Source organism: Xyrauchen texanus, chromosome 9, assembly GCF_025860055.1.
Source record: "Xyrauchen texanus isolate HMW12.3.18 chromosome 9, RBS_HiC_50CHRs, whole genome shotgun sequence".
NCBI lineage: Eukaryota > Metazoa > Chordata > Actinopteri > Cypriniformes > Catostomidae > Xyrauchen > Xyrauchen texanus.
In genome coordinates, this window is record NC_068284.1 from 4,052,747 (window position 1) to 4,078,528 (window position 25,782).

The window sequence follows — 25,782 nt, forward strand, 5'->3', positions numbered from 1 at the left end:
GGGGACAGAGACATGCCGAAGGGGATGACTTTGTACTGATACGCCTGGCCGTCGAACGCGAACCGTAGGAAGGGTCGGTATCGATGGAGAATTGAGACGTGGAAGTACGCGTCCTTCAGGTCTACCGCTGCGAACCAATCTAGATGCCGGACGCAAGTTAAGATGTGTTTTTGTGAAAGGGAGTTTGTGCAAAGCCCGGTTGAAAACTCGCAAGTCCAAGATCGGTCGTAAGCCGCCGCCTTTCTTGGGCACAATGAAGTAAGGGCCCAGACTGCCTCAATCCCCAGACATCCCCAGACTGCCTCAATCACCAGCCGCATCGTCCTCAATCCCGTGGGAAGAAGGAGCAATGCGGGGGTGGCTGAAGTGGCATGCTTGCAACGTCGCCATGGTCATGCTCTTGCAATGAGAACATGAATCATCCACAAACGCTGCCTCGGTGTGATCGCAGCCCAGACACACGAGACAACGCCTGTGGTCGTCTGAAGCGGAGAACACTCTACCGCATCCAGGAACTACACAGGGGCGGAAAGGCATCTTTATAAAGACGCGTCCCGAAAAGGACGTTCTACGCCGCTGTGTAAAGCTCTTTTAGATGAAAAGGGCTTCTTCATCTCGGTTGGAGGGACAGGCTCTATCTCGTCTTTTGATTAAGAGAGTAGTGATTTCCTAGTGCAGGGATTTGGTAAAGCGGTTGCCCGTGAAAGGGGGCGGAGGCCTGGCAAACTGAATTCCATAACCGAGTCGGATGGTACGGGCCAGCCAGCGTGACGGGTTGGGAAGTGAAAGCCACGCATCCAAGCTCCGTGCCAGGGGCACCAAGGGGACGATTATTTTTGACGTACCCGGTGGGGCTTCGCAGCGGTGCGGAGCAGGCAGTACGGCGTCAGGAGGCGAGGAAGCGTGCCGAGGCTCTGGTGCTGAGAAAGGAATAAAAGCACTTACCTTGCTCCACACTCCCAGTAGGGGGCGGGTTAGTGACTGAGGAGGAGGTCCCGTAGAGGCGTTCTCTGGACTCGTCAGAACCGGCCGGCCAGGGAACAGTTGTGGAGCTGAGGGCGGAGGGTCCGCATCCAGCGTGCCGAGACTGTTGAGGTGTGGCGGCAGAGTGCCGTGAGAACGGCATTTGCGGGCCAGGTGACACAGAGACATAGGAAATAGCTCTTTTACTGGCAAATTAAATAAATTCAACAAAAGATTCTCCTCCTGGTCCTCCACCGGGGAACGGAGTGGTCTGCTTACCCGCTCCGGAGCTAACATCTTGGTCCCTGGGTCGATCGTCTCAGGAGCGCCTGTGAGCCTTCCGGGTCCTCGAGGGGGTCCGTGAGATGGGGGGGCATCTGCTTCCTGCAGGGTGCTCAACGCACAGGCTGAGAGCTGGGCCCGGGTTGAGGAAGAGCAGGGCGTTTCTTCGCTGCAGGAGGACACCCTCGGCGAGCAGACGGGGCATGGCCTGCTCTGTCTGCTTCTTCACCGCGGAGAACTGGTAGCGGCATGTCCGGTGGCACTGTAGGCTTTGGCAGTCAGTGAAGACGTTGTCTTACAAGCCTTGGAGGGGAGCACAGGTCAACCCCGCCAGGTGCTAGGGTTCTCGGGGCACAGGTGTTGCGCAACAGCCCTGTCCACCTGGGGAATCTGCGTGTACCTGTGGGCCGCACCGCCGTCGAGGGTAGCGAGAGCGGATGGCTTTGTGACGGGTGGAGAGGGGTGCGCTCCATGAAGACGTCAGCTCATCATGCACTTCTTGGAAAAACGGCTGTGAGCGGGAACCAGTTATTCAACCATGATGGCTGTGGGGTGGATGGCCCCACGCTGGCGGCGGCCTGGGCAAGCATACCGGACATCTGCGTGTCAGCCTCAGCTGGCCAGAAGGCGGCAGCCCTGGGGAGTCATCCGCGTTAAGAGCTCGACCTCCAGAGGATAGGCAGGCTGGCTGTGAGGCAATGGGAGTCACAACGTCGAAGTGAGCGACAGATGGGAACCAGAATATGGTTTACCTAGTTTAAACTAATGAAAACTGTAATGCTATTAAGTTGATGATTCACGTCATTATAAACAGTACTCACACCATAATCTCATTTGTATACAATTTGTCAAGCTTGTATCCTTTTACAGGTGAGAATCCTATTTGAGAAATAAGAAATATTGGAGCTTACAGATAATTCTTAAAATATTTTTAGGGGAAAATTATATTTCCATCCAATAATCTGCATGAAAATTGTATTCTTTATTATTATTATTTAGAAAAAAAGAAAAAAGAAATCGCCTTATGTTGCAGCCTGACCAACAATTTGCCAGTTTAAATGATGGGTGTAGAATGTGATACAGTCAAGTTTACAGGAGGATGAATGTCTTACCTGTATCTTTTTCATTTTTCTTTTCCAGCAATTTCAGCATTGGACTCGTTTCCATCCTGTTTGGCCTCTCCTGCATTTGCTGTTGTTGCTTCCATCTGATTCAGCAACTGTCATTCTGCATTTCTGTTTGCTTTGATTTTGAACCCTTAGTAATAATAAAAGTCTTAGGAGTTTTCCATTTGAGCTGTAGTTGTACATTCAAGTTTGTTTTTCCTTGATTTAATGTGCTTGTGTGGATATTTGCCATGACAACAATTATTTATTTCACAGTACTTGCAAAGACTCCGCATGAAAAAGAACCACTTATACACAATGTGTCATATTAATCAAAATAAATGTATCAGTATTGGCACTTTATATTTAATCAGTTAAAATATAACTTCACAATGGTGGATTCTGTGATTTAGATTATGAAGCACACATTTAATTGACAATATTTAAAAGTCATAATAGTAATGGTGGGAAAAAATATTACAAGGTGTCAGATCTTTTTATTTATTTTAAATGCTATAGAATTATTATAGTACAAATATAGGTTAAGTGGGATCTTTGTAATATAATAAGTAAAGGATCAATATAAAGGCCATGTTTTACAGAATATTGAGTAGTTTCTAAACCAATATTAAGGAAAATAATATTTTTTATTATTTTTATTAGTAAAACCATAGCAACCACAAAACCATAGATGTGTGTCAATCTGAATGTCAATCTGCAAAACAAAACATGGTCTCTGCATAAAATCGAAATGGGCCTAATGGGCCGTGATGAGATAAAATGAGTTGTGGCGTTACGCAGAACGGACCACAAAACTGCCGCGTTATGTAGAAAAGGACAACCTGAATGTTTTAGATTCCCAATTCGAAAATTAGTTGCATTGCTTCTTTGTAAAAATGGACCAATTTGATGCAATTCTATCAACGTGTATTTTGCTTTTAAAAGGAAAGTTTATATCACCATCTACTTGAACATGAAAGTAATTCAGACTGCAGATGATGTTCTTTAGTTTTCTTTAATACATTTCATTTCATACACATGGAGATACAGTACATCAAGCCATACAGAAACATACAAAGAGTGAAACATTCCTATCACTTCCCACTGTGAACACTCTCCAGTACAGACTCATCCCTTCATAATCACTTGCTTCAGGTGGTTTTTCAACAGTAAAAATATGTAATGTTTGTTTGTCTGTTTAATTTATGTTTATCTAAGAACATGAGAGCACATGTCTGAAGAGTAAGAGTGAGCTAAAGCATATTTTCCAGCATTCATTTTCAAATATGAAAGAATGATTTGACTGTAGACACTGACAAAGCACCAGCTCTGTTCCAAACATATTTCCTTTGTGCATAGAAACAGTCTCACTTAGAAAAATGATAAATATCCCTGTCTGTGCCACTGAACAAAAACTGGTGGATAGACAGACAGACAGACTATTCAATTAAATACTGTGTGGAAACACTGTTACAAACTTTTGGAAAAAGTTCACACTTAAGTTGCTGAGTCACAAACCTACAGATAACATATCCATATATACAGATTTTAAATAATTACCTTAATAAATAATCAGCTTTTCCCATGGGTTTCCCACATGTTTGTCTTACTTAAACAAGTCCTTTCTGTAAATGACATGAAATGTGAAATACTGTATAGTGAATTATTATGATGTTTGCGTCATCGTTACTTAACATGAACACAGTAGCAAATCAAAAGCTCATCAATGCTTATATATCTTATGGACAGACCCACAAAGACATCAAATCTTACACTAACACTTACAAAACTTTTGGTACACAAATCGCTAGAGTTATTGCAAAGTTATAGAATACCTGTATCGGATATTGAATAAATGTCACTCATTTATGTTTTCTGAAACATATACTGTAGATATAATTGATTAATCCCATAGTAGAATAGGCATACAATTCCAGGGATTTTGTTTGTTTGCTTTGATAAACTAAACTAGCATTGCAAGGCATGTGGCGCTATCAAAGAAGAAGAGCGTTATATGTTCTGTTGCTGATTTAAGTATTTGCACATTATAACATCTAAATGTGACTACAGTATATTCTCTGTATTTGCTGTAAGCAAGTCTGCAACAACAAAACAGGTGAATGGTCACAACTAAGTGAAATAAAGGTCTTGTTTAAGCATCTGTAATGATAGACAACATAAAAAACGGGAAAAAACATCTCACGGTCAAAGCAAAATTCACACATATCACATTACTATTTTACACATTAATGTTTTACACAGACTTACTAAGATATATCACTCACACACTATTGTACAATCTTACACAAGCATGTTGAAACACATATCAACACCCTAGAAAAACAAACAAACATGCATTGCAAGAAGCTTCAATACTGTGCAGTGTGATTTAAGGATTGGACAGCACAGCACTGCCACAAATGATTTTACAATGGCAGAACACAAGCTAAGAGCCTGCTGAGTTTAGGGTTAAGGTTAGGCAGATGACTAGTTGAGCATAGGATTGATAGACTCAAAAGTCTCAGTGGTAGTTCAACTGTACTAGACTGAATCACAGGCACTAACAAACACAAAACAATCACTTCTATCAAAGACGCCACCACACTGCAGCATGAATATTTGTAACGAGACATCACAAGGATGGGTAAGGACTAGGACATGCAGGGGTTGGGCTGGGACCTCTGGGATAAGAAGTTAGTCTCACTTTGGTACTGGAAAGATGTTGGTCTATTGTTCAAACGAGGATGATCTGCAATATCGTGTTCCAGTAGGAAAGGAAAAAGTCCCTTTAGCCACTTAGGGAGGGACTTGTCTGGTTGGGGAAGGTGGTGGCCGACGGCTACGTTATAAAAATGGGGAATAAGAAGAGAAAGCGTTAAGAAAGAATGGAAGATTCGTTGGAATGGATGATGGGTTAAGAGTAAAAAAACAACAAAAAATAATTAGTATCTGTAATAAATGTTGTATTTAGTTGTTAAATTACAACAGATTTGTAAGGTAATGCTAGATTATCTTTGCATACAATATATTAGTGACACAACATCAAAGCTTATATGATTTCAGAAGGGGAAAATTATTGGCCTGCATCAAGAAAAGAAATCAACTAAGGAGATTTCTGAAATCACTGGAATTGGGTTAAGAACTGTCCAATGTATTAAAACCTGGAAGGATAGCGGTGAACTGTCAACTGTGTTGAAGAAATGTGGTTGGAAAAATAATCTTGAATGATCATGAACGGAGATCACGCTTGAAGTCAACTCGTAAAAATCAACAGTAGAACTCACGGCTAAGTTAAATAGTGAACGTAAGATCATTTCCATGCATACAATGCAACGAGAACTTACAGGATTGGGAATAAACAGCTGTGTGGCCACAAGAAAGCCACTTGTTAGTGAGGCTAATCTGATAAAAAGGACTTTAAAAATAAAGATTGGACTGTGGAGCAATGAAAAAAGGTAATGTTGTCTGATGAGTCCAGATTTACCCCATTTCAAAGCGATGGGTGCATCAAGGTAAGAAGGGAAGCGCATGAAGCGATACACCCGTCATGCATAGTGCCCACTGTACAAGCCTCTGGAGGCAGTGTTATGATCTGGGGTTGCTTCAATTGGTCAGGTCTAGGCTCAGTAATGTTATGCGGCAATAAAATGAAGTCAGCTAACTACCTGAATGTACTGAATGACCAGGTTATCCCATCAATGGATTTTTTCTTCCCTGACAGCACTGGTATATTCCAGGATGACAATGCTAAGATTCATTGGGCTCAAATTGTGAAAGAGCGTTTCAGGGAGCATAAGGGATCATTTTCACACATGAATTGGCCACCACAGAATCCTGACCTTAATCGCACTTCTTTGGGAAGTGCTGGAGATGAAATTACAGAGTGAATTGACTCTCTTGTCATCAATACAATATTTGTCATCCAAACTGTAATATAACTTTGGACGGAAATAAATGTTATGACATTGCATAAAGTTGATGAATGCGTGCCATCATCAAAGCTAAATGTGTTCCAATGAAATATTAGAGTATGCTACATTTATTTTTGGCCAGACAGTGTATAAAGCAATGTAAATACAAACTGCATTATCAGCATGTTCTTCTACAATAATTTTTACGTCAACTACTGTCATGGTGCGTACCTGCATAGAGTAACATTGCATATAGAAAGAATACCTAATTCAACTTTGAAATATTTTTAAATTATGTAATGTAATTTTATTCAGAGACAGAAAGAATGTAGACAGTAAAGGGTTCACTAGCTGGAGACAAACGAACAAAAAAGGGCTTATCTAATAGAGCTGGTGTGTAAGGTCTCACCTGGGAATGCTAGGAGGAGCCCTGTTGGGCCGACTGGGAACTTGTGGGCTGTCAGCATTGTTATTTAAGGGTCCTAACGGTCCTGGGCGAGATGGAGGTGGTGGGGCCCCCCTACCGGCAGGTCTCTGGCCAGCAGACATCCTGCGTGGAGCAGTAGGACTAGGCGGAGGAGACCTGCAAAGACAAGTAGAGATGCTTACAGCAAAGAATGGAGAGGGAGAAAAACTGCAAAATATGTCACAAAATGTAACTTTATATAAAAAAATTTATTATATTATTATTATGAGTATCAGTAATATATATATACTGTATATATTTTATTTTGAGTTTTTTTTAATACACAGTATATTGTATTAGTTATATATTTGTAATATGTCCAGATTAATTAGCTGATTAGAGTGTGACACTTTGAGCCTACAATACTGAACCTTTTCACAATATTCTAATTTTCTGAGATTCTGAATTTGGGGTTTTCATAAGCTGTAAGCCATAATCATCAAAATTATATCAAATAAAGGCTTGAAATATCTTACTTTGCTTGTAATGAGTCTATATAATATATTAGTTTCACCTTTTAAGTTGAATTACTGAAATTAATGAACTTTTGCATGATATTCAAATTTTTCGAGTTTCACCTGTATATCACCTAGATATTTCATAGAGACTGTGTCTGTTTCCCGAACTACCAAACATAATACCCACACTAAATAATTTAGAAAAAATGTTATTAAGATCATACTTGAACAAAACAAACAAATAAAAAATAAACATCATATAAAAATAGGGCTACTAATCATTAGATCTCTGTCTACCAAAGCACTAATTTTCAATGAAATGATTACAGATCATAGATTGGATGCGCTCTGTTTGACTGAAACCTGGCTTAAACCGGATGAATATATTAGTTTAAATGAATCTACTCCCCCAGGTTATTGTTATAAATATGAGCCACATCTGAAGGGTCGAGGAGGAGCTGTTGCTACAATTTACAGTGAAGTTTTTGGTGTTACTAAGAGGACAGGATATAAATGTAAGTCTTTTGAACTAATAATGCTTAATGTGACACCGTCCAATATATTGGTTAGGAATAAAGTCTCAACAGAACCAGATATTACATCACAGCTCAAGAGTAATGACTTCATGAATTTCTTTACAGATAAAATTGAAATAATCAGAAATAAAATTGGTATCAGCGGCGACGAGCAGGGTGCTAATATGAACGATGCAAGCATGAGTCGTGAGGAGGAAAGTTCCAACACCAACTTTGCTCAAGCTCTGGATAAGTTACCTGAAAATATTACGAAGGTAATAGATGATAAAGTGAATGCTGTCCTAGCTGCGATAAATGATCAAACCGTTCAGTTCCAAGCCTTGGTGGAGAGAGTGGGCCAGGCGGAGGAACGAATAGCTGGTGTGGAAAATTCAACGGATTCTCTACAGGTCACCATGGCTGATCTTCATAAAAAAGTGATCGAAATGTCAGCGCACATCGACCATCTGGAGAATCGCGGGCGCAGGTGTAATTTGCGTCTTGTCGGTCCTCAAGAGGGAGTGATCTGGTGCACTTCTTTGAAAGGTGGTTGCCCGATTACTTAAAGATTACAACGAAGGCTGGACGGATCAAGCTTGATCGTGCTCATCGCTCTTTAGCGCCATTACCAGGACCTAAGCAGAGACCCAGACCTGTCATCATAATGTTTCATAACTTTACGTACAAACAGCGAGTGTTGGACGCAGCTCGTCGTGTTGGCATGGATCCCGAAAGGAGCACTGACGCAGGACCGAGGATTTCATACTTCAATGATTACTCTGTGATGGTGATAAAGAAACGCAAGTCTTTCGACGATATCAAACGGCGACTGCAGAAGATGAAGTTTGAGTATGCCCTGCTGTATCCTGCAACTCTGAGGCTGACCATCAATGGGACAGTGAAGCGCTTTGCCACTTCAGATGACACGACTGCGTTCGTTGACAGCTTGGGCTAGGTTGGCGAGCTTTCGCGGACAGTAATGTGGTATTTCAACAAAATAACATGCTGAGTGAAAATGTATCATGTTGCTGAGAGCGTGGTGAGGTTTGTGTTTACCCTATGTTCAGAGATGTGAGTGGTGTTTGGGGGGTAGGCAGTTGTCTGCAGAAGAAAAGAGTAAGAACAGTTCTTCCTGCATGTTTGGCAGGTTTGTTCCCTTGAATAGTTTTCTGTATTCTGTTTTGATTTTATTTAATTTTTGTTTGAAGCTCAGATTCCCTAAGGGTTTCATTACAGGAATATACTCTAAAATTATCTATATTATGTTTGCACTGATTGCCTGTACAATATTGAATGTCTAGAGTGCTTAGGATTTGCACTTGGAATATTCGAGGTATCCATAATCCTATAAAGCGGAGAAAGATTCTTGCTTTTTTGAAAAAAGGAAATATCGAAATTGCTCTTTTACAAGAGACTCATCTGAGTGATGCAGAGCATCTAAAATTACAACAGGGTGGTTTTGGGCAGGTATACTTTTCTTCTTTTACATCTAGAAGTAGAGGTGTTGCCATTCTCATTAAACATAATTTACCGTTCAAAATTGTAAACTGTATTAAAGATAGGGGCGGTCGTTATGTTATTGTTGTAGGCTTGTTGCATGGTAAAACGTCTAGGTTACGTATGTAACCTCTGTTCCCCGATGGAGGGAACGAGACGTTGTGTCAGAGAAGAGACACTAGGGGTCTCTCTTGAGCGCCGATATTCACCTCTGAACTATGAAAAAAGGCCAATGAGAGTTGGCAACCAGTATTTGCATGTCCCGCCCCCGGACATACGGGTATGTAAGCGGCGCAAATACGGGAGTTCATTCAGGATTTTTCTGAGGAGCCGGAAATGGTCCGGCCACAACAGTGGCTCGGCGACGTGGCAGTGGAGACACAAAGTCTCATACCCTCCATCAGGGAACGGAGGTTACATACGTAACCTAGACGTTCCCCTTCTGTCGCTCTCTCCACGTTGTGTCAGAGAAGCGACACTAGGGGTCCACTTAAAAAGTGCCATACGCTGAGCCGTGTATGTGAACTACTGATACAGGAGCGAGCAGGTATTCTTACGTGCAGAACGACCAACTGTATCAGGCTGCACGTACCTTATCGTTACCCTGGAGGGGGGAACAAGGTGATGGCCGCCAACCTGGGAACGGGCCAGCCTGGCTGGGCCTCTTTTCTCTCTATGTTTCTCGCATAGAGCAACTACGGCCGGGGCCCTACCACGCATTGAGGGAAGGGGGTCTTAGCCCTCATTCAGGGCGGAGAAGACCCTGCGGAGGCCACACCTACCCAGGAGGGGAGGCAAATTTTAGTGGCAAATACATCAGATGGCCTAACTTAGGACCTATGTGGAAAAGTTGGTGCGGTGGTAGATCCAGCCTCATAGAGGGGGGAAGCATACAGCACGGTGACCGAGGCAGCTGTAACTGCCTAAGGGAGACACGGGGGTCCGCTCGTGAGGGGACAGTACCGTGGCAATACACACAGGGGGAGTCCGAACAGGAGGCCTTACCTGTGGAGCACCTATACCAGTACAGGTTAGCTTGAGGTACCCGCAGTGGTTTGGGTCGGCGAGTTCCTCCGCTGAACTGCGGACCCACGAGGGCTAGGGAGGAGTCAACCAGCGACCCAAAAATGGGATCTCCTGGGAACGGAGGTGCACTGTTTTCCCTTGGTTAGGGGGAAAGGGCGCTAGGTGCAAGCGGTTCACCCGGCTCGGACCTGAGAAAACACGGGATGATACTGACTCAACTCAGAGATTATAGAATCTCGCAAAAGTGTTAGGTGTTGCCCAGCCCGCTGCTCTACAGATGTCTGCTAGGGTGGTGCCCCTAGCCAGTGCCCACGAGGTTGCAACACTACTGGTGGAGTGAGCTCGGACCCGCAAGGAGGGGGGCACGACCTGGGTGTGATAAGCCAAGGAAATGGCATCGACAACCCAGTGGGCGAGTCTGCTTGGAGACAGTGTTCCCTTTCTGCTGTCCCCCGAAGCAGACGAAGAGCTGCTCAGAGTGTCTAGTGCTCTGTGTGCGGTCCAGATAGATACGTAAAGCACGTACTGGAAACAGCAGTGAAAGGGCTGGGTCTGCCTCCTCCTGGGGCAGTGCTTGCAGGTTCACTACCTGATCCCTGAAGTGTGTGGTAGGAACCTTGGGCACATAGCCCGGTCACGGTCTTAAGATCACGAAAGTGTCTGCCGGACCGAACTCCAGGCAAGAGTCGCTAACAGAGAACGCTTGCAGGTCCCCGACCCTCTTGATGGAGGCGAGTGCGATCAGCAGGGCGGTCTTGAGAGAGAGGGCCCTGAGTCCAACTGAGTCTAGCGGCTCGAAGGGGGGTCTCTGGAGTCCCGTGAGGACAACCGAGAGATCCCAGGAGGGGAACAGGTTAGGCCAGGAGGGAGTCAACCTCCGGGCACCTTTTAGGAACCTGACAATTAAGTCGTGCTTACCAAGAGACTTGCCGTATACCGTGTCGTGGTGGGTCGCGATAGCGGCGACATACACCTTGAGGGTGGAGGGGGACAGCCTCCACTCCAGCCTCTCCTGTAGAAACACGAGCACTGACCTAACCGCGCACTTCTGTGGGTCTTTGGCTCGGGAATAACACCAGTCTGCGAACAGGCGCTACTTTAGGGCGTAAAGATGCCTGGTCGAAGGGGCTCTGGCTTGGTTGATAGTGTCTATGACGGCCGGTGGTAGGCCGGCTAGATCTTCCACGTCCCGTCCTGGGGCCAGACGTGGAGGTTCCAGAGGTCTGGGTGCGGATGCCAGAGCATGCCCCGTCCCTGAGAAAGAAGATCCTTCCTCAGGGGAATTCGCCAGGGAGGGGCTGTCGTGAGGAGCGTGAGATCCGAGAACCACGTCCGGGTGGGCCAGTAAGGGGCCACCAGAGTGACTTGCTCCTCATCCTCCCTGACCTTGCATAGCACCTGTGCAAGAAGGCTCACTGGGGGAAAAGCGTACTTGCGCAGCCCCGTGGGCCAGCTGTGCGCCAGAGCATCTGTCCTGAGGGGAGCCTCTGTGAGGGCATACCAGAGCGGGCAGTGGGAGGTTTCCTGGGAGGCAAACAGGTCTACCTGGGCCTTGCCGAACCTGTCCCAAATCAGCTGAACCGACTGGGGGTGGAGCCTCCACTCTCCGCCGGGCAAGCTTTGTCTTGATAGTGCTTCCGCTATCACATTGAGGTTGCCGGGGATGTGAGTGGCGCGCAGTGACTTGAGTCGCTGCTGGCTCCAAAGGAGGAGACGACGGGCAAGCTGTGACATGTGGAGGGAGCGTACTCCGCCTTGGCGGTTTATGTAGGCTACCACCGTGGTGCTGTCTGTCCTGACTAGGATGTGCTTGCTGCGAATTAATGGAAGAAACCTCTTCAGGGCAAGAAAAACAGCCAGCAGCTCTAGGCAGTTAATGTGCCTGTGCAGTGGGCCTCGGTTCCACCGGCCTGTGGCTGCGCGTCCATTACACAAGGCCCCCCAACCCAGTTTGGAGGCGTCGGTCGTAACCAGAACATGTCGCTGCAAGGGTACTCCTGCCCTTAGAAAGCAGAGGTCTGTCCAGGGTTTGAAGGCTTGGCGGCAGGTAGTGGTAACTTTCACGTTGTGCATGCCGCGGCGCCATGCTCGTCTCGGAACTTGAGTCTGGAGCCAGTGCTGAAGTGGTCTCATATGCATCAAGCCCAGCGGCGCGACCGCCGCGGAGGATGCCATATGCCCCAGGAGCTGTTGGAAACTTTTTAAAGGGACCACGGTGCCTGGCTTGAAGGAAGCGAGGCATTCCAGCACTGACTGAGCACGCTCGTTGGAGAGACATGCTGTCATTGAGACTGAGTCTAACTCCAACCCGAGAAAAGAGATGCTCTGGACCGGGATGAGCTTGCTCTTCTCCCAGTTGACCTGAAACCCCAAACGGCCGAGGTGCTTGAGCACCTGGTCTCTGTGTGCGCATAGTAATTCCCGCGAGGAGGCCAGAATGAGCCAATCGTCGAGGTAATTGAGTATGCGTATGCCAGCTCCTCGGAGTGGGGCAAGAGCCGCCTTTGTACTGATACGCCTGGCCGTCGAACGCGAACCGCAGAAAGGGTCGATGTCGAGGGAGAATCGAGACGTGGAAGTACGCGTCCTTCAGGTCTATCGCTGCGAACCAATCTAGATGCCAGACGCCAGATAGAATTTGTTTCTGGGTGAGCATTTTGAACGGGAGTTTGGACAAGGTCCGATTGAAAATTCGCAAGTCGAAGATCGGTCGTACGGCGCCACCTTTCTTGGGTACAACGAAGTAAGGGCTGTAGAAACCCTTCTTCGTTTCGGTTGGAGGGACAGGCTCTATCGCGTCCTTGATTAAAAGGGAGGCGATTTCTTCGTGCAGGGACTGAGCGTGTCTGTCGTGCACTGCGGAAAAACGAATGCCCACGAAGGGGGGCGGAGACCTGGCAAAATTAATTGCGTAACCGAGTCGAATGGTCCGGTGCAGCCATCGCGACGGGTTGGGCAGTGAAAGCCACGCCTATAAGCTCCGTGCTAGGGGTACCAAGGGGACGGGGATTTTGGACGTACCCGGCGGGGCTTCGCAGCTGTGCGGAACAGGTAACGTGGCGTCGGGGGGCAACGTGGCACCCCGAGGCTCTGGTGCTGAGAGCAAACTCAAAGCACTTACCTTGCTCCGCGCACCCGGCGGGGGGTGGGTTCGTGACTGAGGAGGAGGTCCGATGCTGGCATCCTCTGGACTTGTCTGAACCGGCCAGCCGGGGAACAGTCGTGGGGCTGAGGGCGGGGGCACCGCATCCAGGAAGCCGGGACTGTTGAGGCCTGAAAACTGAGTGCCGCGAGAACGGCATTTGCGGGCCATATGACCCAGAGGTAAAGGAAATATGTCTTTTATTGAGAATTTGGGTACCGCAGCCCCTGTTGAGGGGTGCGGCAAATGAAAAAACAAAAGATTCTCCTCCCGGCCCTCCACCGGGGGACGGAGCGGTCTTACCACCTCCGGAGCTAACTTCTTGCACTCTGGGGCTGTTGTCTCAGGAGCGCCTGGGAGCCTTCCGGGTCCTCGATGGGGTCCGTGAGACAGGGGGCATACGCTTCCTGCGGTTTGCTCGATGCCGGGGGTGAGAGCTGGGCCCGGGTTGAGGCAGAGCAGAAGGTCTTCTGGCTGCGGAAGGACGCCCTCGGCGAGAAGATGGGGCCTGGGCCGTGGCGGCAGGCTTGCGGCGAGGCATGATGTGAGAAATGGCCTCCGTCTGCTTCTTCACCAGGGAGAACTTCTGGGCGAAGTCCTCAACGGTGTCGCCGAAGAGGCCGAACTGGGAGACAGGGGCGTTGAGAAAGCGAGTCTTGTCGGTTTCACGCATCTCAACCAAGTTCAGCCATTGCTGACGTTCCTGAACCACCAGTGTGGCCATCGCCTGCCCGAGCGCCTGCGCTGTGACCTTCGTTGCTCTCAGGGCGAGGTCGGTCGCTGAGCACAGTTCCTGCAGCGTGTCGGGATCAGGGCCACCCCCGTGCATGTTTCGCAGTGCCTTGGCTTGGTGGACCTGCAGGAGAGCCATGGCATGCAGGGCAGAAGCGGCGCGTCCGGTAGCGCTGTAGGCCTTCGCGGTGAGCGAGGATGTTGCTCTACAGGACCGGGAAGGGAGTACAGGGCGACCCCGCCAGGTGGTAGTGCTTCCGGGGCATAGGTGGAGCGCAACAGCCCTATCCACCTGGGGAATCGGCGTGTATCCATGGCGCGTTCTGCCGTCGAGGGTGGCGAGGGCGGATGAGCAGGTGGCGGTGCGATGAGTGGAGAGGGGTGCTCTCCATGAAGACGTCAGCTCATCATGCACCTCCGGGAAGAATGGAACCGGGGGGGGCGAGGCTGTGGGGCCGTGGACGAACCAGTCGTCCAGCCGTGATGGCTGTGGGGAGGATGGAGGGAGTCAACGAGCGTGTCGGGGAGCGGGTGATCCGAGGGGGCGTACCCGGCAGAACTGCACCCGCTGCCATCCCCGAATCGCCTCCATCGACAACCGCATCGTCCTCAATCCCGTGGGAAGAAGGAGCAATGCGGGGGACGGCTGGAGTGGCTTGCTTACGGTTGTAATCGGTTGTAAGCAAGCCGCGACCGCAACGTTGTCATGGTCATGTTCTTGCAATGAGAACATGAACCATCCACAAACGCAGCCTCGGTGTGATCGCTACACAGACACACGAGACAACGCCTGTGGCCGTCGGAAGCGGAGAGTACTCTACTGCATCCAGGAACAACACAGGGGCGGAAAGGCATCTTTAAAAAGACACGTCCTTGCAAGGACGTTCAACGCCGCTGTGTTTTTGCTCTTTTAGAGGAAATTACTCTTTTAAATAAAATCACTCTTTTATGAAGAAAAAGAACTCGTAAGAGATCTTTATTATCTGCACTGTCGAAGCGCTCAGGGCATGCAAATACTGGTTTCCAACTCTCATTGTCCTTTTTCATAGTTCAGAGGTGAATATCGGTGCTCAAGAGAGACCCCTAGTGTCCCTTCTCTGACACAACGTGGAGAGAGCGACAGAAGGGGAACTATTCTCATACTAAACATGTACTATCCTCCGGCTCATCCATCTGACTTTATTACTAAAGTGTTTCTAGACTTAAGTGCCGAAGCTATGCCTTTAGGTACTCTCATTTCCATACCTAATATTACACCCTGTTTTCCTTTTAAGTGGTCGCCTCTAGGTTTTATCTATTTAGGTATTTCTATCTCTTTGTCCTTGAAGCAGATGTATGAATCTAATTTTGTTCCTTTATTTGAGAAAATACGGCTAGACTTTGAACGCTGGAATTCCTTGCCAGTATCTTGGCTAAGTCGGATAGCACTTGTAAAGATGATTGTTCTACCAAAACTATTATACCCTATTCGAATGGTTCCTATACTATTCTCAAATAGGACATTAAAGGGCCTGAATGGCTGGCTAACTTCCTTTATATGGAGTAAACGTAAGCCTAGATTAAAAATGTCAATACTCTATCTGCCAAGTTCTATGGGGGGGTTGGATTTTCCAAATATTAAGAGGTATCAGTTAAGTTCCCATCTGAAATACATTGCAGAGTGGGTCAGGAATGATTTTTCCTCTACTTGGTTGGATATCGAATCTTCCTTTTCAAAATTTCCTTTAAGAGCTCTTCTTTTTGTTAAAAGTTTTCAAAAAATAAAACAGATATACGATAATCCAATTATAGTAAATACTCTGAAAGCATGGAGATCAGCATGTAGACTTGAAGGTAGATCTAAATTGACTTCTTTCTTTACACCAATACTAAACAATCCTGATTTCACCCCAGGAATTTTGGATGATGGTTTTAAACGATGGTGTTGTTTGGGACTTGGTAAGCTTGGGGATATTTTTTCTGACAATAAATTAATGTCATTTGAGGAGTTAACTCAGAAGTATCATTTGTCCAAATTAGATTTTTTTCGTTTCCTCCAACTGAGACATTATATTACTAACAACACAACACTTGTTTATAAATTGTGAAATTTCTTCTATTGAAAGATTATTATTTTTATCATCGGGGAAAATGTCTCTGGGCAGGATTTATGGTTTAGTGTGCTCAATCTCTTCTGCTGATACACAGATTAAAACTAAATGGGAAGAAGAGTTAGCTACTGACATTGACGATGAAACATGGGAAGCCATTTGGTCAAATGCTAAAAAAATATCTGTTTGTACACGAATAAGAGAAATACAATTCAAAATCATTCATAGACTTCATATTTCCCCAAACCGCAGGCATTTTTTCAATGTGTTTAAAATGGGGGGTTGATGTCTTGTTATATTTGTATGTTAAGAAACTTCAATAAACATAATTCTAAAAAATAAAAAAAGAAATAAATTTGGAATTATGCAATCATCTGTCATCGCACCTCAGTAAACAGTGCATAATAATTTTTCTCACGTGTAACTTCAATCTTTCTCTGTCATAGGTCATGAAGAGCTAACAAATCTTATCGAAACATCAAAAGCCACAACTTGTTTGTTAGATCCTATACCAACTAAGCTCTTAAAAGAGGTATCTCCTGTAATCTCAGAACCTCTTCTTAATATCATTAACTCCTCGCTATGCTTAGGACATGTCCCAAGAAACTTTAAAATGGCAATTATCAAACCGCTTATTTAGAAGCCACAACTTGATCCTGGAGAACTTGCAAATTATAGACCGATTTCAAATCTCCTGTTTATGTCAAAAATACTACAAAAGGTAGTATCCTCCCAAATATGTTCATTTCTACAGAGAAATAGTATATATGAACAATTTCAGTCAGGATTTAGGCCTCATCACAGTACAGAGACTGCACGTATCAGAGTTACAAATGACTTGCTCTTATCATCTGATCGTGGCTGGATTTCTCTTCTAGTGCTTTTAGATCTTAGTGCTGCATTCGACACGATAGATCACGACATTCTCTTGAATAGGCTGGAGAATTATGTTGGAATTTGTGGAGTTGCATTAGCATGGTTTAGGTCATATTTAGCAGACCGCTACCACTTTGTTTATGTAAATGAGGAATTGTCAAACCAAACAAAGGTAAAATATGGAGTGCCACAGGGATCAGTTTTAGGGCCTCTGCTTTTCTCCATGTATATGCTTCCCCTGGGAGATATAATCAGGAATCATGGAATAAGTTTCCACTGCTATGCTGACGATACACAACTTTATATTTCTTCAAAACCTGATGAGATTTCATAATTCTCTAAATTAGCAGAGTGTATCAATGAAATAAAATATTGGATGGTCAGAAATTTCCTTCTACTCAATTCTGACAAAACAGAGGTACTAATTATTGGACCAAAAAACTCTAAAAATAATCAATTAAAATATAATTTGACTCTAGATGGATATACTGTTACATCATCTTCAACAGCAAAGAAATTAGGTGTTATATTTGATACCAATCTGTCCTTTGAAAATCAAATTACCAATGTTTGTAGAACAGAATTCTTCCACCTAAGAAATATTGCTAAATTAAGGCATATGCTCTCTGTTGCTGATGCTGAAAAACTAATTCATGCATTCATGACCTCAAGACTAGATTATTGTAATGCATTACTGGGAGGATGTCCAGCAAGATCAATAAATAAACTTCAATTGGTTCAAAATGCAGCAGCCAGATTGCTAACGAGAACCAAGGAATATGATCATATTAGCCCCATTTTATCATCGTTACATTGGCTACCTCTTAAATTCCATATTAATTTTAAAATTCTGTTAACTACGTACAAAGCTTTGAACGGTCTAGCTTTGCAGTACTTAAGTGATCTTCTACCACACTATATTCCAACACGTTCATTAAGATCGCAAAATTCTGGCACGTTAATAGTTCCTAGAATATCAAAATCCACAAAAGGAGGTAGATCCTTTTCATATTTGGCTCATAAACTATGGAATAGTCTCCCTAACACTATTCGAGATGCAGACACACTCTCTCAGTTTAAGTCTAGACTAAAGACTCATCTATTTAGCCAGGCATACACCTAATTTATCCTCCAACCCACAATAGGCTGCTTTAGTTGGGTCTGCCGGAACCAGAAACCAGAAACATTAAGCATGATCTCTAACTCTGCAATAAATTTTATGGCATCTATGCTAATATTATTTTATTTGTTTCCATGTCTCAACCCCGGGACTCCTATCCTGAGGTCACCAGAACCGGCTGGATCCAGCTCCATTCCTGCTTCGTGTTGGGCTCCACTGCTACGTGTCGCTGAATGATGATGACTAAATGCAGCTGGTGCCAGCCAAACATCACTTCAGTCTATTATGATGGAGGACAAATTGATGCCAACTCCAACCTGCATCTCCTCGGTCTATTGATGGACTACGATCTTGAAATGGAATGCATAGACCAACTATTGCCAACAAAAGCCTTCATCAGCCAATTAACAAGGACAATTGCATCTATTTGAACTTCTGCAATTAATCAAGGATGGACTTCAAAGACGCTGGTCATTAATCTTACAATTCAAACACAATCGATGTTTAAACACTGACCCTTAACACTTACTTAGTTTAATAATTTTAAACCATGATTTTAACTATACATAAGTAATATTTACATCATATTCATGATGTTAGCCAGAGGGGAACTGGCCCCCACAGTGAGTCTGGTTTCTCCCAAGGTTATTTTTCTCCATTAATCTACATCTTATGGAGTTTTGTGTTCCTTGCCACAGTCGCCTACAGCTTGCTCAATGGGGTTATTAATACAATTATTATCTAATTATTTTTAAACACGATTAAGAATCGTATTTTATCTAATTACACAATGATGAGTCATCGACTTTATAGATATTACAGTTTTATCGTCTGTTAATGCTGATCTTCTGTAAAGCTGCTTTGAAACGATGTGTTTGTGAAAGGCGCTATACAAATAAAATGGACTTGACTTAAAAAAAGAACAATAAATCAATTAAGGTGAATCATTATTTTGTGTATGCTTAATTATATGCATCTAGAAAGAAATGCACTCAATTGTGGCCTATCAGTGAAGAATGAGCTTGCATTGCTCTGAAAAGAAGCACTGACAAGGGACAGTCTGAAATTGTCTTCAACTTGCACGATTACCATATTTATTGTTCAGCACAGTCAACTATGTAAATAACTGCTTCACTCAACTATGTGGAGGTGAAAGGCAGAAGCACTTTCATAGCTGTGTCACAGCTGAAGATACATTACCCATTAATGACTGCGTTAACATGGACACCAGAATGAGGCTTATTGTGAGAAAGCAGCAATCTGGTTTACATGCACTGTATAACCAGCATACTCTTTAGCCTAGTATACAGCCATGTACAAAATTATTAGCAGTGACATAACTTTTGTGTTTCACAAAGTTTTCTGCTTATGTTGTTGTGGTGTTGATTCACATTGTTTCTAGATTATTGTGCAGAGTGTTTAGATGCATTTTAAATAATTGCAAAAAGCTTCATTGGCCAAAAAAATTAACTTTATCACAAAAACCCAAATTTCACAGTGTTTTGGCCATGGCACAAAATTACCAGCTAACATCATTTCACTAATCATATCAGCGGCACCTGAGAAAGTGTGAACGAGTTTTAGTCAGGTGAAATCACTGTGCTTCCAATCATTGTGTTCTTGTTAGCAACGGTTACCTCAAAAGAAAGATGTGCAGCCATCATCGCTTTGCATCAAAATGGCCTAACATGCAAAGAAATTGCTGCAAAGAACATCGCACCTGAAAGAACCATGGACACTTCTCTCCAAGAAAAACATCAAGGACAGACTGAAATTCCGCAGGAAGTACAAGGAATGGACAGCAGAAGACTGGTGCAAAGTTATTTTATCTGATGAAGCCCCCTTCCAACTGTTTGGGACATCAGGAAAATAGATAGTCCGGAAAAGAAAAGGTGAACGCTACCATGAATCCTGTGTCATGCCAAAAGTGAAGCATCCTGAGACCATCCATGTGTTGGGTTGCTTTTCATCCAAGGGAGTGGGCTCTCTCACAATTCTGCCCAAAAACACTGCCATGAATAAAGAATGGTATCAAAATGTCCTGTCCCAAAATGAAACATGTGAAAAAATAATCTACAAATACTTGAAGCAGCAAACTTTGCTGCCTGTTCAGTAAGCAGCTTTCTACACACCAATGGAATTTCCCCTTAATGCTTGAGTAAAGAACAAACATCTGAGGAAGTCTTTGCAGTATCTGTAAATAAAGAAAGCAATGGAGAATAAAATAACAGATTTATTGCTGTTATTGTTTCCTTAAGTTTGCATGGGGACCTGCAGCAGAACTGCACTGCAATAGTGGGGTTCCCCCAAGGAACGAGCGCATATACACCGATCAGCGATAACATTAAAACCACCTGCCTAATATTGTGTAGGTCCCCCTCGTGCCGCCAAAGCACCGTAGACTTTGTCAGTTCGAACCAGTCTGGCTAATCTCTAGAATTTACTCAGAATGGTGCCAAAAACAAAATACATCCAGTGAGCAGCAGAAATGCCTTGATGATAAGACAACAGAGAATAGCCAGACTGGTTTGAACTGACAAAAGTAACTCAGATAACCCCTCTGTACAATTTTAATGAGAAAAATAGCATCTCAGAATGCTATATCGGCCAAAAAACGATATAGCAGCTTTGTGTAGTATGGACTACTTTTATGGAATTTAATGATGATTTTATTGTTTTTTTCTTTGGAACTTGACAGCAGTGGACAATACAAACTGTTTTTGTATGGAAAAGAGTAGCCTAAAGATTTTTAAAGAAAAGATTGTGTTAAGATTCTTCTGAAGAAAATAAAAACCACAACGAGGGTGAAAAACTTTGTCAAATCATTTTGTGCAAGAATTTTTTTGCTAGCCAGCTAACACAGTCATGTAATTTACAGATACATCAATGATAAAAATAAATTCTAATTATTTGTCTTTGGCAAACAGGCAAATTGCTAGCAGACGCAGTGCTAGTCTTGAATTGTGTGAATTTAGATTTTATTTTTGTATTCAGCACCTTTACTATTTCAAAGGACCAAAGAGGACCATTATATTTGTGACCTCAACACCCTTGACCCCCACCTCTAAAATGGTTGGTCCCCCCAATGTTCAACACATGGGTACAACCTTGCCTAAAGTTATTGTTTGTTGGCCAGCTAAACTTCACTGCCAACGACCACCTAGTCAAGCTGATTCTAGCTTTACAACATCAAGAAAATCAGATCCTTACTAAATATGTTGCACAGCAATTGATACATGCTCTTGTAGGAGAGTGGGAGACTGATCTCTTGTAAAAGTGAAACACTGTTTGATGCTGTTGTGATCCTTTGCTTTTACAAAAATGTCAGATGTTCCTATACTGAGCTTCGGTTGTGAGTTTGGCTCAGAGACAGGACAGGGAGAGTTATGATATTCTATATTTTCTAGTTTTCTTTCATTACTTACGTATTTTCTGCAGTTAAGAGGTGAAGAGGAGCATTAAAGAATCCAAAACTTAATGTTGTAGATAGTAGATGAGTGGGAAGCAGTGTATTTTAGAGGAGTGGTGAGTCAACAATTTCCCCTCTCTCTCTCAAAGCATTCTGTTAATTAAGTCGCTCCGACTCCACACAGAGTTTTCCATTTACGGCTCCTTACTCACTCTCCGCAAACTGGTAAGAAAAACCTTACTCTGAGTTCACTCCAATTCTAAACTTAGCTGCAGCCCTGGCCCTATCGAGGCTTGCAACAGGCTATTTGGAAAACAGTATGCATCACAGAGTACAGTACAGTAGAACTGCAATGGGTTTGAAACCAGAAGCAGAGTACAGTTCTGTAATGACTTGGCACAATGGTTCCTGGCATAACAGGACTTTCACTTTATTATTCAACACATTTTCAACATCACTACTATTCAGTGGTGGGAACTAAAAAATGGTATGATCTCTAGTGGATAAACTGTCCTCTCTGTTCCAGGAAGTGACTAACAAGGACTGAAAATATTGCTGATCCATTTAGCAAAGAGAACTGTGAACCACACCTTCTATCCTCCCATTTTTCACTATTACTAATTTGAGAAACCACCCAGGTGTGAGTGATATTGTTTTCACCCTATTCCGTAAGTCCCCATTAAGAAGGTCAGTATAAAGGTCACACTTGAAGATTTACCTGCGTGAGCCGCCAGAGCCAGCATGTAGCCATGAGTTGTCTACAGGGGGAGGCAGTGGAGTTGAGATAGTGGTAGTGGAAATATCTCCAATGATAGCCAGCGCCTCCTTCAGGGCATGATGAGTGCGCAGAACTTCTTCCCTGCGTTGTACCTGATCCTGAGACTCATCCATCAGAGCATTCTGATCTCCAGCTGAATAAAGCTGAGCCAGAAGCTCTGCATTAATGAAGTCTTTAACCTTCAGAAAAAGAGCAGGATGTTTGTTAGGTCAGTCTATCATGCAGATTACACTCAAATATATAATAATCAGAGATGCAACAATTCGGTAGTCCTCGTATCGGGCCGATACTGGTGGGTAAATACTCGTACTTGGTATCAGTGTTATCATTTCACGTTTCCGAGTACGATTATATTAACATAATGATGTGGTTGCACATGTTGTGTATGGAGCTTCTTAAACCAGTTTGAAAACATAAACATTTTATCAGTTTATATCAGAATATCAGTTTTAATTTTATCCATCTTTATCTGATATATATATATATATATATATATATATATATATATATATATATATATATATATATATATATATGCACAAATGCGTATACTCTCTTTCTCTCTCAGCACATGCTTGTGTGTGTGAGTGAGAGATCGCTTTCAAAAGCGCTTGTCAGTCATCCATACATTTCTTCCTGTCATTTTGACAGATAAAAAAAGAGAGAAAACCATATGAAACCAGCTTAATTAATGAATACCAGTTGCATAACTACAGGTAGTACAGGGTGGGCAGCCAGTATTAGTTTGATCAACTGACCTCCCTTAGGGCTGGGTATTGATAAAGATTTCCCGATTCGATTCCGAATCACAAGCTCTCAATTCGATTCATTTTGGATAAAATTTGATTAATTTGGGTAAATTTCAGTTATAATGAACATTTTGCTTACACATGAAAGAAATTGTCTTTCAGCTTATGCTGAGGGATAATAACAACATAATGCGTTTTTTCAAAATTTACGCTTTTGACCACAAATAAATATGAATGCATTCGAAATGAACACAAATTATTTGTGATACTCCTTTAGGACAGTCAATGCAGGAGCATGTGGCAATGATACACACAGATGAAGACTGTCCTTGTGTCCAGAAAATCAGACTGTGCTGATGATGAATTTTGCTTCACATATACTGTGCGCAGAGTGATCAGCACCACGTAAAACCCAAGATCCTTAGGGCCTTTGGTCTTTTTCAAATAAAAAAATGTGATCAGATTACTGATTGTACATGATTCTCAGAGTGTACCATTCATGCCAAGACTCATGCCAACAAGAGAAAAGGTCATTTGATTTTGATTTTCCCTCCTTCTCTAACAATGTAACTCCTCTGCATACTTGTTAGTCCTTAGGAAGGTGCAGTTACATGTGTGAGTGTTAAAGAGCTTGAAATATTGTTTCCTTCAACTATTGATCACAAACATCATCAGAGAAACTCAATGCATGTAGAGACCATGCGAGCCAGAACATACAGGAAACTGCTTAGACAACCTCCTTTTCATGGACAGCCGAAAGTATGTTGTAATGGCAGACATGATTTTGGGTCTTACATTGTTAATCATGAGGTGCATAATGCTTTTGGGCATAAGGTCACGGATGCATTTGCTGACGATGGCCATGTAGGAGTCCACCAGGTTACGGATGGTCTCCACCTTCCTCTCCAGCTGAGGATCCATAGAGAAGTTCTCTGATGGACCAGAACTATCACTCTCCACCTTACGAAAGGTAGAGGAAAGAGTGAAGGAACAGAACTAGAAGTTGAAGTAGTAGGTTAAAAAAGAAGATGGTAAGTGGTGAAAGTTGTAAGGGGAATCTGATGTATAGTAATTGATATAAAAGGAGGATAAACAAAAATATATTATACGATCACATCAGGGAGGAACTTTTGAAAGGTAATATCTACAGGTTTCTTCAGGTTACAAAAAGGAACATTAGCAGTCACTTACTGCGGCCTTTTCGGGATACACCCCTGCACGCAAGAGCGATGCTCTCCAGCTATCAACCTCCTCCAGAGTGTCACAGGCTAGCTCCAAAAACCGATTGTCCTTAAAGACGTTTCTGGGTGGCAGAGAAACCAGCAACATGCAATCACTCAAATTCAAATCACTTTGAAGTATGTAAAGAAACCTTACATTCTTGTAACACTCTTGGTACACTATTTGCAACAACCAACAACCAGATGCTTTTATCCAAAGTGACTTACAGTTCACTTATTACAGGGACAATACCCCTGGAGCAACATGGAATTAAGTGCCTTGTTCAAAGACACAATAGTGGTGGCTGTAGGGATCGAACAGGTGACATTCTGCTTACCAGTTCTGTGCTAGTGTTGAGAAAGAAACGCTTCATATTTTTCTAGGAGAATTGTTTTTATTTACTCTTAAAATTGTCACACACACACACACACACACACACACACACACACACACACACACACACACAGCTGCCTTGGTTCCGATGTAGTTTCCTATTGATTTTTTTCCATACACTTTTTATAAAACCCTTATTAAAAGACAAAGACAAAAGACAAAGGTACAAGACTGTGTACTTAACTTCTTTTAATAAGGGAATAAACTACAATCCCATAGAGCAACGCAAATTATGTAATCAAATTAAAAACTATTGAAAAATATAAAACCAATTCTTTAAAGTTGTTAATTATAAGTATATAAACAATATATTTAAATTGGATTCCAAAAATAATCAGATATATACAAATAGACCAATAGACCAATCCATTGGCAACGTCCCTGCTTATGTCACACACAGAAGTGAGGCCAAAAACCATCCACAAACCATAAACTATTATCAAATTCCGTTTTTGAAAAATTATTTAGTGGGTTCTTGTAGATGGCTGTGGCTTCAAGGCATCAACAGAGCTACATTTATATTGAACATTATTACAGGTATGTTATTAAATCATATCATTATAATAATTGTATAACTAAGAATATGTCTGTATTTATTTATGATTGTTTGTGTCGCACTTTCATCTAATCTGTCAAATCTAACCACAACAGTTTGCCGGCTTTCTGTAACCATTTACTGCACATGCACAGAAATTCTCATCCTCCTTGACTTTCGTCACAGTGAACCTGTCCATGATCTATGACCTGGGCATCACAGGATCTGTGTTTGGATGGTTTGAGTCATACCACATTGGCAGATCTTTCAAGGTCTCCTGGACACCTGCTGACCACTGGTGTTCCTCAAGGATCATTGCTTTGATCCATCCTCTTCTCGATGAACACAACATCACTCAGACCAATCATTGAGGCATATGGCTTTTCCTACCACTGCTATGCAGGAGGCCTGGATGAAGGAACACCGCCTTCAGCTCAACCTTGCCAAGAAAGAACTCTTTGTGATCCAGCCAACCCATCTGTTGACCACAACCTCACTATTTATTTTGGTTCA

General features: G+C 43.4%; 1 protein-coding gene across 1 annotated transcript in view; it reads right to left on the minus strand.

Annotated features, from left to right (window-relative positions):
* Nucleotides 1-3,356: 3,356 nt before the first annotated feature.
* Nucleotides 3,357-25,782, minus strand: part of LOC127649806 (dynamin-3-like) — a 163,010-nt gene continuing 140,584 nt past the window's right edge. The window contains exons 17-21 of the mRNA XM_052135052.1: nt 24,312-24,423; nt 23,916-24,080; nt 22,312-22,550; nt 6,672-6,845; nt 3,357-5,190 (exon numbers count right to left, since the gene is read on the minus strand). Of these exons, the coding sequence (XP_051991012.1) occupies nt 5,148-5,190; nt 6,672-6,845; nt 22,312-22,550; nt 23,916-24,080; nt 24,312-24,423 (733 nt within the window). The 3' untranslated portion in view covers nt 3,357-5,147. The remainder of the gene's footprint in view (nt 5,191-6,671; nt 6,846-22,311; nt 22,551-23,915; nt 24,081-24,311; nt 24,424-25,782) is intronic.